Below are 12,602 nucleotides of genomic sequence, written 5' to 3'. Positions count from 1 at the left end.
TATAATCTAGCTGTGTAGCCCGGAAGAAGGGAAGAGTGTGTTTTGGTGGATAACTAGCGGCCTCTGTCACAGCAGCATTATTCACATTAGCCCCAAACCAGAAATATTCCAAATGTCCATCAATCACAGGGTGGATAAAAAGTCATAAATGCATACAGTGGAATACTGTATAGCAAAGAACACAAACTGCAGCTACGTAAATCATCAACACAGGTCAATTTCACAGACATAATACTGAGCAAAAAAAGTCTCAAAAAGAATATATACAGTATATTTCTCTTTGTATAAAGTTCAAAAGTGTCAAAACTAAATCACATTTTGGGATGCACACATAAATGGTAAAACTATAGAGAATAGAAAGGGAGTACTTATGAGAATAGTGGCTGGCTCTTGGATGTGAGAAGAGATTGTAATCGGGAATGGGTATTGGTGATGCTTCCAGGTTGTATGCTGCCAGTATTTTATTTCTTGATCTAGAAAGGGCTCACCCTGGTATTTTCTTTATCATTTATTCTTTAAACTAAACTGAATGCTATAATATAGCTCAGCTATTTTAAAAATGCAAAATGAAACAAAAGGTCAAGAAACAGAGTTTTCTTCAATGTTAACTCTAAGAAGTTCTCTTATCATGAGATGTCGATTGATGGATGAGCAGACATACCACCAGCTCTATGTAAATGGGACATGATCCATTATGTTCAATTCCATCTGTGTATGCAAAAATATATGTGTGTTTATTTACATAAATATATTCACATATATTTACATATATATAAACATATGCATTTATACATGAGATTTATCTGCTTAGTGGATGATAGTCTTACCAGCACTTTTATTTTTAAAATGTGTACATTGTGTTTGTGTGGGTGTGGTTGTGTGTGTGTGTGTGTGTGTGTGTGTGTGTGTGTATAAATATAGAGAGATATGTCATTCTATGAATATGCATTAACTACGTAATTGTTGGTATACTTAATATTAAATCAAATTTTATAGAAGGAACAAATATAATTAAAAGCTGATATATAGCTTTCTGGAAACTTAATAAGGAATAGGGCTTATAGAATTAAGAAAAAGGAATAAACTTGCCCTATGCCTTAGAACAATCATTCTTAACTTTTTGGGGTCCCTTTCAGAATATAATGAAAACTATGGTCTTTTTACCCAGAAAAATGAATGAGCATGTATACATACATTATTGTGCCTGCAATTATGAGGGATTCCTCATAATTCTACGTACTCCTGAAGTACATAGAAGTCCCTGCACGCTCTGTTAAAATTTCTTTTTAAAATTTTCCCCATCAAATATCAATTGTCTCAACCAAGTTTTTGACAGAAGTATCAAAACAGAAAAAAAAAAAAAAGACTGATGTTCAGGTTTTCCATGATAGTGACTAAAAAGATATTTCTCTTCTTATCACTACCAGGCATTTCTTCTCCCCTCTCACCTCAGCCACAAATCCCTTCCAGTTGTTTCTCCTCCTATTACCTATTTTAATTTCCCATTCTATCACCCAAGATTCCACCCAGCAGTTGTAGTTGTAGTGAACTGCTTTGCCTGCCTCCATTCTCTCTGTTCCACTCTATTCTAAGTTCTGCCACAAGAATAATCTCCCCAAAGATCAGTTTGGGTTTTTTTAATTTATTCATTTATTTGTTTTTTAATTTAATTTTTATTTATTTATTTTTTAGGCCACACCATGTGGCACGCAGGATCTTAGTTCCCTGACCAGGGATCGAACCCATGCCCCCTGCATTGGGAGCACAGAGTCTTAACCACTGGACCGCCAGGGAAGTCCCAGTTTGGGTTTTTTAATTGTTGTTGCTGCTTTGTTTTATTTTAGAGCTCAACTAACACAATGTTTAAGAGTTTGCAATTCAGAGGCAAATAGACCTTGACTGCATTCAAAGCCCAGCCTTGTTCCGACCAGCCCCTATGTGATATTGGACACGCTGCTTGACCTTTTCACAGTTTCCACTTCCTTATCTGTAAATTGAGGACAATAATATAATTTATGGACTGCTATAAAGATTAATGAGATAATGCAGGTAAAGTGATTTAAAGTGATTAGCAAGCTAAAAGGACATAGTGATGCTCAATAAATATTTCCTGAATACATTATTTAGCCTTAAGGTTTTCTAATTTAATGCTTTTGCTAATTCCATGCTCCTTATTCCTTTCTTTCAAAAGTTCACCTCCTGCATCAGATCTTCCCTAATCCTACAGCCAGATGTGATCGCTCCCACTTCGTAATTCCTCAGACTTTTCCTATTATTTTTTACAGCATAATGGTAAAAACCCTGGGATCAGATTGGCTGGATATGACTGCTGGTCACTTACTAGCTTTGTGACCTTGGGCAGGTCACTTAAGTCCCCTACAGCTTATTTTCCTTATCTGTAAATTATATATTAAGAAATAGTATCTATTTCTGGAAATGGCAAGACTATAAAGATAGAGCTGGAGGGTAATGGGAGCAGACCAAACAGGGAGAAGAGATTGACTACAAATGGGCATGAGGGAACTTTTTGAAGTGATGAAATATTCTAAAACTGGATTACAAAAATGAATAAGTAAATTCATGACAAAAATATTAAAAACTGGGTTGTGGCCGTGCTTTCATAGCTGTATCAATTTACTACTATTTATCAAACTGTACACTTAAGAGGCGTAAATTTTATGGTATTCAAATTATACTTCAATAAAGCTACTTTTTTTAAAAGAATACATTGTATGTGGAAAAGGCTTAGAATAGTACCAGGCACATACTAAGCATACTATATCTGTTAGCTGTTATTATTACCTTGTACTGCCTTGAGTTATTTATGATTCTTTACCAGATTGTTCACAGTATCTCATTTCTTACTCTCACATCTTCCTTCCCCTCTCCATAAACTAAGCCTGAGAGTAATCCTAGCACCAGCCCCTGTGAATCATTAGGTACTTGGTAAACATTTACTGACTGAATGCATTGTATGAACTAATGGAGTTTGTGTCCAGTATGAGAAAGTACTGGTTTAGGTTGAAGGTCCCACAGGTTTGTATATAAGTCTGAATTGTACATTTGGATGACTGGTCTTTTATATCTCTACATGATAGAGAACAGTCAATATTGAGTGTGACTTTTGAATACCAAGCATCTTGGTGATTGTTTTGATGCTAATCTCTGCAGATATAAGACTCTTGCCTTCTCCAGGCCTGATTTTCTCTGGTCACACTTAAACTGTGCCACTCCCAGAGTTAGCACAAGGTATTCTTGGTCTGGTATTCCAGAGCCAAAGCTGATTTCAGGTCATTTGAATATTCACCCTTTTCTCAAAGAAATAGTGACTCTTCCCAAATAACTTCTTTCAGTAGCCTGGGCAACAGTTTCCTAGGAACCAGAAGAAAATTGTGAATGAGATTTTTATAGTCTTCCAAGAAAAAGACAGGAATGTTTTGTGTTATGTGGAAAATAATATTAAGAAGCAGTGGGGAGAAGGAGAAGATGGCAGAGTAGGAGGACATGGAGTTCACCTCTTCCCACAGGGGCATCAAGAATACATCTACAAATGGAACAGTTCTTACAGAGCACCTGCTGAACACTAGCAGAAGACCTCAGACACCTAAAAGGATAAGAAAAAATCCCCGCATAACCGGGGGGACGGAAAAGAGAAAAGGAAAAAAAGAAAAGAGGAAGCAGGACGGGACCTGCACCCTGTGGGGGCTTTGGGAGGAGCTGAAGGAGAGGAGAGGTCCCTGCACCCAGGGAACCCCCATTGCCAGTGGGGAGATCAGCTGAGACAGAAGGGGAGCGTCAGGGGCCTGAAGGAGAGCACAGCAGCCAGTCTGTGGCAGGCAGGACAGAGTGAGACCTACGCAGATGGTCCATGACACAGCCCTGCATGCCCCAGCCTGAGTTGTGTGTCTGCTGGTGTGGACGGGGGCTAGATGCTGGAATGTGGGGTTTGGAGAGCAGACCTGGGGAGAGAAGTGCTGTGGGCTGTGTGGAGACAGCCTGAAGGGATGGGAGTGAGGAACTCCACAACTGGGAATGCTCCTGGAGGAAGCCCAGACCACCATGGAAGTGAAGCGCCATTGTTAAGTGACATGTGAAGGGCAGGGCCACCATGACAGCCTCTCTCCCCACCCTCCGGCCCCCACCCCCAGAGGCAGTAGGAGGGGTTCCTGCTGGAGCGGGTTCGCACGTCCCCATCAGTCGCCACCTCTGCCCCCTCCCACCAAAGCATGCCAGTGCACCCCCGTCACCGCCTCCACCCACTCTCGACTGGGCAGGGAGCAGATGCCTATGGATAGCCCACATGCAGAGGTGGGGCTGAAACCAAAGCTGAGCCCCAGGGGCTGTGCGACTAAGGAAGAAGAGCTGAAATCTCTCCTTTTACCTGCACAAACCACAGATTAAAACCCTGCAGCTGGCTTAGTAAACTCAGTGCCTGCAGAACATCTGAACAGACAAGTGCTCCTGCAACTGAGGTGGGTCTGGCTTTAGCAGGTGTGAACTTTGTGGGCATGTACATGCAGGGGTTGGTCCAGGTCAGAGTTAGAGCTGCCCACATAGCGCCCACAGTGGGTCCAGATCCAGGATTACCGCAATCTGGGGACGTGACTTCGGTGTATCTATGTTGGTGGCCTGGTAAAAACAATGCCTGAGAGACTCCAGGGCCAACTGCCAGCATACCCACAGTTAAGATGGGGCTGAGAATAGTGCCAATAACAGAGTAACTTGTGAGCTCACACAACAGGTGGAAGGTGACACAACATAGCATGCTCACAGGTGAACAGCTCCAGAGGAGGAATACTCAGTGGCTTCTCTCCCAGTAGGACTGCTCCAATCCCACCTACCTCACATCACAGATCAGAAACACAGCTAAGAAACAGATCTGGGGTCTCTACTCCAACTAGGGAGCAGACCCCACCCCGACAACCACAGAGCAAAGGGGAGGCCCCACACAATACCCAGGGCAGGCTCTAGTCACCACAACACCAGTCAAGCCCCTATCAAGGGGATAATGTCCAGCATACACTGAAGAAAGAGGGAGCAGACATCCATACTAAAAATAGCCCTTGCACCAAAAAAAAAAAAAAAAAAATATATATATATATATATATATATATATATATATATATATATATCTTAAACCCACGCAGGCTACACAGGAACGTTCCCATATAAAAATAGCCCTTCAAGAGAGTCTAAGGGTCTGGGATCGGGAGGAGGAAACCCCAGAGCATTTAGCCTTGAAGGCCAGTGGGGCTAGAGTGTAGGAGCTCCACGGGGCTGGGAGAAATGGAGACTCTACTCTTGGAGGGCACACACGAGGTCTCAAATGCACTGGGACCCAGCACAAAGCAGTACCTCCATAGGAGCCTGGCTAAACCTACCTAGGGGTCTTGGAGGGTCTTGTGGGGACGCAGGGGTTGGATGTAGCTCACCGTGGGGGTGAGGATACTAGTAGCAGAGGCCCCAGGGAATATTAATTGGCATGAGCTCTCCCAGAGGTCCCCATTTCAGCACCAAGGCCCAGCCCCACCCAACAGCCTGCAGGTTCCAGTGCTGGAATGCCTCAGGCCAAACAACCAGCAAGACAGGAATACAGCCCACCCATCAGCAGACAGGCTGCCTGTCCAAGTCATACTAAGTCGTACTAAGCTTGCAGCCATCCCAAAACACACCTCCCGACATAGCCTTGCCCACCAGAGGGACAAGACACAACTCCACCCACAAAAGGGCAAGCACCATTCCCTCCCACCAGGAAGCCTGCACAAGACCCTGGACCAACCTCACCCACGAGGGGGCAGACACTAGAAGCAAGAGGAACTATAGTCCTGCAGCCTGCAGAAAGGAGACTACAAACACAGTAAGTTAGACAAAATGAGATGACAAAGAATATGTTGCAGACGAAGAAGCAAGATAAAGAACCTACAACAACAACTAAATGAAGAGGAGATAGGCAATCTACCTGAAAAAGAATTCAGAGTAATGATAGCGAGGATGATCCAAAATCTCGGAAAAAGGATGGAGACAGACTGAGAAGATACAAGAAATGTTTAACAAAGAGATAGAAGATCTAAAGAACAAACAAACAGAGATGAACAACTGAAATGAAAAATATACTAGAAGGAATCAATAGCAGAATAACTGAGGCAGAAGAACGAATAAGTGAGCTGGAAGACAGAGCGGTGGAAATCACTTCTGCAGAACAGAATAAAGAAAAGCAAATGAAAAGAAATGAAGACAGTTTAAGAGACCTCTGGGACAACATTAAACTCACCAATATTCCCATTATAGCGGTCCCAGAAGAAGAAGAGAAAGAGAAAGGGCCTGAGATTATATATTAATTATAATATTATATTGTATTATATTAATCAAACTGACAAAAATTAAATACAAAGGAAAAATATTAAAAGCAACAAGGAAAAAGCAACAAATAACATACAAGGGAATCCCCATAAGGTTATCAGCTAACTTTTCAGCAGGAACTCTGCAGGTCAGAAGGGAGTGGCACAATATATTTAAAGTGATGAAAGGGAAAAACCTGCAGCCAAGAATACTCTACCCAGCAAGGCTCTCATTCAGATTCAACAGAGAAATCAAAAGCTTTACAGGGAAGCAAAAGCTAAGAGAATTCAGCACCACCAAACCAGCTTTACAACAAATGCTAAAGGAACTTCTCTAGGCAGGGAGGAAAATAAAGAGGCCACATCTAGAAATAAGAAAATCACAAATGGGAAAGCTCACTGGTAGAGGCAAAAATACAGTAAAAGGAGGAAATCATCCACACACAAATATGATATCTAAATCAGCAGCCATGAGCAGAGGAGAGTACAAATGCAGGAAATGGGAATTGCATTTGAAATGAAGAGACCAGCAACTTAAAACAACCTTGTATATATATAGACTGCTATTTCAAAAGCTCATGGGGAATGCAAACCAGAAAACTACAATAGATAACACACACACAAAAGAAAAAGCAACCCAAACACAATACTAAAGATGGTCATCAAGCCACAAGAGAACAAAAGAGGAAGGGAAGAAAAAAGACCTACAAAAACAAACCCAGAGCAATTAAGAAAATGGCAATAGGAACATACATATCAATAATTACCTTAAATGTAAATGGATTAAATGCTCCAACCAAAAGACATAAACTGGCTGAGTGGATACAAAAACAAGACCCATATAAATGCTGTCTACAAGAGATCCACTTCAGACCTAGAGACACATATAGACTGAAAGTGAAGGGTTAGAAAAAGATATTCCATGCAAATGGAAATGAATAGAAAGCTGGAGTAGCAATACTCATATCTGACAAAATAGAATTTTAAATTAGAAATGACAATGAAGGACACTACATAATGATCAAGGGATCAATCCATGAAGAAGATGTATAGTTCTGGATGTCCTAGCCACAGCAATCAGAGAAGAAAAAGAAATAAAAGGGCTACAAACTGGAAAAGAAGAAGTGAAACTGTCACTGTTTGCAGAGGGCATGATACTTTACATAGAAAATCCTAAAGATGGCACCAGAAAACTACTAGAACTCATCAATGAATTTGGTAAAATTGCAGGGTACAAAATTAATACACAAAAATCTCTTGCATTCCTATACACTAACAATGAAAGATCAGAAAGAGAAATTAAGAAAACAATCCCATTTACCATTGCATCCAAAAGAATAAAATACCTAGGAATAAACCTACCTAAAGAGGCAAAAGACCTGTACTCAGAAAATTATAAGATACTGATGAAAAAAAACTTAAAGGTGACACTAACAGATGGAGAGATATACCATGTTCTTGGATTGGAAGAATCAATATTGTGAAAATGACTAGACTACCCAAAGCAATCTCCAGATTCAATGTAATCCCTATCAAATTACCAATGGCATTTTTCACAGAATTAGAATAAAAAATTTTACATTTGTGTGGAAACACAAAAGACCCTGAATAGTTAAAGCAATCTTGAGAAAGAAAAACAGAGGTGGAGGAATCAGGCTCCCTGAATTCAGACTGTACTACAAAGCTACAGTAATCAAAACAGTATGGTACTGGCACAAAAGCAGAAATACAGATCCATGGAACAGGGTAGAAAGTCCAGAGGTAAACCCATGCACCTACAGTCACCTAGTCTATGACAAAGGAGGCAAGAACATACAATGGAGAAAAGATAGTCTCTTCAGTAAGTGGTGCTGGGAAAACTGGACAGCTACATGTAAAAGAATGAAATTAGAACACTCCCTAACACCATACACAAAAATAAACTCAAGATGGATTAAAGACCTAAATGTAAGGCCAGATACTATAAAACTCTTAGAGGAAAACATAGGCAGAACACTCTCTGACATAAATCGCAGCAATATCTTTTTTGATCCACCTCCTAGAGTAATGAAAATAAAAACAAAAATAAATGAATGGGACCTGATTAAACTTAAAACTTTTGCACAGCAAAGGAAACCATCAACAGAAAGAAAAGACAACCCAAAACATGTTAGAAAACATTTGCAAATGAAGCAACTGACCAGGGATTAATCTCCAGAATACACAAACTGCTCATGCACCTCGTTATCAAAATACAAATAAGCCAATCATAAAATGGGCAGAAGACCTAAATAGACATTTCTCCAAAGAAGACATATAGATGGCCAAAAAGCGCATGAAAATCTGCTCACCACTGCTAATTATTAGAGAAATGCAAATCAAAACTACAATGATACCTCACCTCACACCAATCAGAATGGCCATCATCAAAAAGTCTGCAAATAACCAGTGCTGGAGAGGATGTGGAGAAAAGGGAACCCTCTTGCGCTATTGGTGGGAATGTAACTTGATACAGCCACTGTGGAGAACACTATGGAGGTTCCTTAAAAACCTAAATATAGAACTACCATATGACCCAGCAATCCCACTACTGGGCTTATACCTTGAGAAAACCATAATTCAAAAGGATACATGCACCCCAGTGTTCATTGCAGCACTGTTTACAATAGCCAGGACATGGAAGCAACCTAAATGTCCATTGACAGAGGAATGGATAAAGAAGAAGTGGTACATATATACAATGGAATATTACTCAGCCACGAAAAAGAACGAAACAATGCCATTTGCAGCAACATGGATGGACCCAGAGATTGTCATACTGAGTGAAGCAAGTCGGAAAGATAAAGACAAATATCATATGATATCACTTATATGTGGAATCTAAAAAAATGGTACAAATGAACTTACAAAACAGAAACAGAGTCGCAGATGTAGAAAACAAACTTATGGTTACAAGGGGGAAAGTGGGGAGGCAGGGAAGAGAGATAAATTGGGAGATTGGGATTGACATATACACACTACTATATATAAAATAGATAACTAATAAGGACCTACTGTATAACACAGGGAACTCTTCTCAATACTCTGTAATGACCTATATGGGAAAAGAATCTAAAAAAGAGTCGATATATGTATATGTATAACCGATTCACTTTGCTGTACAGCAGAAACTAACACAACACTGTAAATCAACTATAATCCAATAAAATTTTTTTAAAAAATAAAACATTACTGAAGCTCATCCTACAAAAAGCATCTATCAAATAAGAAGCAGGATGAGATGATGTCCAAGGTCTCTTCCAGCTATAACATGAGAATTTGATATGTGAAAAAGCCTTATTGTATTTTTAATAAATAAAAAGTTGGCAATTTTGTTAATTTCTTTTAAAAAGGAGGATAAATTTCTTATTATTAGAAATAATAATAATTATAAAACAACCAAAAGGTCTTTCTGTCCATGCCATCTTAGTCTTGAGCACTCCAGAAGAAGAAAGTAATTATCAACTAAACATTTATTGCTAGAAAGGAACAAAGGCCAAATCAGCCCTAGAATGGTTAGTTGAGCATCTTACTTGTTTTAACATCTTACTTGTTTTTGCATCTTACTTGTTTAGCATCTTACATGTTGAGTTCTTTAAAAGAAATATTCAAGATTTATGTCTACCTTGAAAGTTCTGGGGTTAGGATCAATTTAATTTGGAGGGTGTAGAAGTACAAAGTGCTGGAATTATCAATTTTGTCAAAGAGAGGAAAGAACTTTTCTTATGATATTGATAGTTAAAAGGAACAAAGTAAACCAGTCTACCTCCTTGGGCATTTTTACAATAAACCCAAATCAGCAGGACTTTGATAGGCCATCAGGTTTAAAAACAAAATCTCTAGTTAGTCTGTTATTGCACAAATGCACTTTTTTAAAAACAAGATATTATGGATCACTGATGTTTACAAAACCAAAACAACTCACCGAGTTTTCCATCTGCCATTGTTTCATTTCATGGGGGAAAATGGCTTGCTTCTAAAGCTTGGGGATTCCTATACGAATATATTACTCAGAATAGACTTTTCCTTTTATTAAGTACCCAAATTATTTCCTTTATTGTTCATGCAGGGACAATGACAGAAGTTAGAAAAGATGCGTCCACATCTCCTATGACAACAGGAAGCCAAAAGGAGCTTGTAATCACAACCACAGCATCATTGCAACATGACACTCCCCGGTAAGTTTCAGGGATTCTTTGTTTTAATATTCTGCAGATAAGAACTTTTTTTGAGTTATTTAATAAGTATTGAAAAATCTTGACAATTGTTAATGCCTCCTACTCAAGAGAGAGGCCCTTATTTGGAAGCATCTAGATATGACGAGGTTGAACTCATGGAGCCCTTTCCTTTATGCATGCTTTTCCTTAATTGATAATGGCAATTGACAAGGATTTCCACAGAAACACAAAGCTAATCCTGCCTTTCATCAAAAAATCTGTTTAGCAGCAGGTCCTTCCCAACATATCATGGAATGGTTATACACTTGGACTGTAAGCTTAACTAACTGAATTCATTGATATTAAAAACTGTAGTGGGTTTTGTACTACAGTTAAGTGACTGTCAACATTTACTTATACCAGAGACATTTGAGGAGTTAATACTTTGATCAGCCTTTTCTGGAGTCAGGAAAAGAACTATGTTATTAAAATTTCTCATATCTAATAAGCCAACTCCCATATTATACATTTAAGGCTGAATATATAAACATCAACACCAAAAGGGCTTGGTTTATGTTTCCTTGGGGATATGATTGAGCACTTAAATTCCTAGCATCTTATCAGGTAAATACAGATTTTAAGACTTAATTAAGAACTTTTGGGAAATGACTCTTAACACAGAGGATAATAATAATGGCTATCATCTATTAAGCATCTACTATGTGCCCAGCCCTTTGTACGCATTATCTGATTTAATCTTCATCACAGCCTATGAGGTGGTACTACTATCATACTCATTTTAAAAATCGGGAAACTAAGGTTCAGAGAGATTGAGTGACTTGCCTAAGGTCACATAGCTAGTAAGAGGTAGAGCCAGCATTTCAGACTCCAAAGCCCATGATCTTAAATATTATAATAGTTGACAATGACAACGTCCCTATTTTGGAAGCCACCCATAGTCAAAAGAAAATTTAGCTAGTTTACCACATTCTTTGTCCATTACTCCTTTCTTTTATTTTTAATGCTACCATGCATGGCATTTTGCCAAAGACCTACAGTGAGTTGTGGCTCTGAAAGGTTGATGGGGCTTCCACCTTGGACCACTTAACATTGTGGATGAATGCTTGTGCTCAGAGAGGATCCATCCTAGCTCATCTTGAGGGATTTCTTTGGAGGAGTTATAGGCAAAGAGGAAAGACAATCTGGATTTTCAAACTTAATGAATTTTCCTATCTTTGACACTAAGATCTTCAATGAGATCTTTAACACTACTCTAATGTGTTTTTGATGATTGCACTTCAGTTTAGAGAAAAGCATGAAAAAGAAGAATAAAATGTTTCCCCAGTAAGGGTTTTATAGTACATCCTCAGCACACATTTTCTGAAATGGCCATATCAACTTTGTAGAGTTTTACAAGCCCAGGTTAAAATTGCTGTGAAGACTCATATCTACAAACCTTAAAAAAAGGATTCTTTATCTACTAGTTCTTAATGCTGCAGTTCAGCTAAATACAGATTCTCAGAAGCTTCTTAAATAATGAGCATTTGGCTAAACAAAACAATGTGCAGCACACCAGATTTTATCCTTAGAAGTGCTTGATGGCCTATTATAGGTCTATTATACAAAGTGCAGAGTTGAAAAAATAAGATTCAGTACTATGAAAATCAGTTACCAGGAAGGCACAGTGGTTGCTTTCCAGACTTCAGAATCAAGATTATTTGATTTATTTTTATTTCAAAGTGTAGAAAAGGCATTTTTTATAGACTGCTTTTACATATAAACTCTTAACGCAAGAGGAAAGCCTGTTGTTCTTCATTCCAAGAAACCTTTGAAAGTACTGAGGAGAACAAGAATAAAAGTCCTTTCCCTGTCCACCCTAAATTCCAAGAATTTTCAAGACCTGCAGAAAAGGATGGGGATGGGACAGATGCCAGTGGGCGACAGGTTTCCTTTGTTCTCTGAAAAGTGCTTGCATCTATAAGAGTCCCATGTGGGTCCATGTGCAGGTGATAAAACCTAGCTTGGCAAAGTCATCTTTCTCATTCACAGTGTACGTTGTTAATTGTTCTCTCTGCTGCGTGTCAATGTA

General features: G+C 39.1%; 1 protein-coding gene across 11 annotated transcripts in view; it reads left to right on the top strand.

Moving 5' to 3' along the window:
• The window catches only part of KIAA1328 (KIAA1328 ortholog), a 391,560-nt gene that overhangs the window by 324,739 nt on the left and 54,219 nt on the right, over nucleotides 1-12,602 (top strand). For all 11 annotated transcript variants that reach the window (XR_007471679.1, XM_004283444.3, XM_033412323.2 and 8 more), the window contains one exon: nucleotides 10,426-10,534. Coding sequence is in view for 10 of the 11 variants with exons in the window: in XM_004283444.3 (XP_004283492.3) it covers nucleotides 10,426-10,534 (109 nt within the window). In the remaining variant the exon portion in view is untranslated. The remainder of the gene's footprint in view (nucleotides 1-10,425; nucleotides 10,535-12,602) is intronic.

This window comes from Orcinus orca, chromosome 15, assembly GCF_937001465.1.
Source record: "Orcinus orca chromosome 15, mOrcOrc1.1, whole genome shotgun sequence".
Taxonomy (NCBI): domain Eukaryota; kingdom Metazoa; phylum Chordata; class Mammalia; order Artiodactyla; family Delphinidae; genus Orcinus; species Orcinus orca.
Note: the sequence above shows the minus strand (reverse complement) of the source record. Positions and strands in the feature narration are given on the sequence as shown.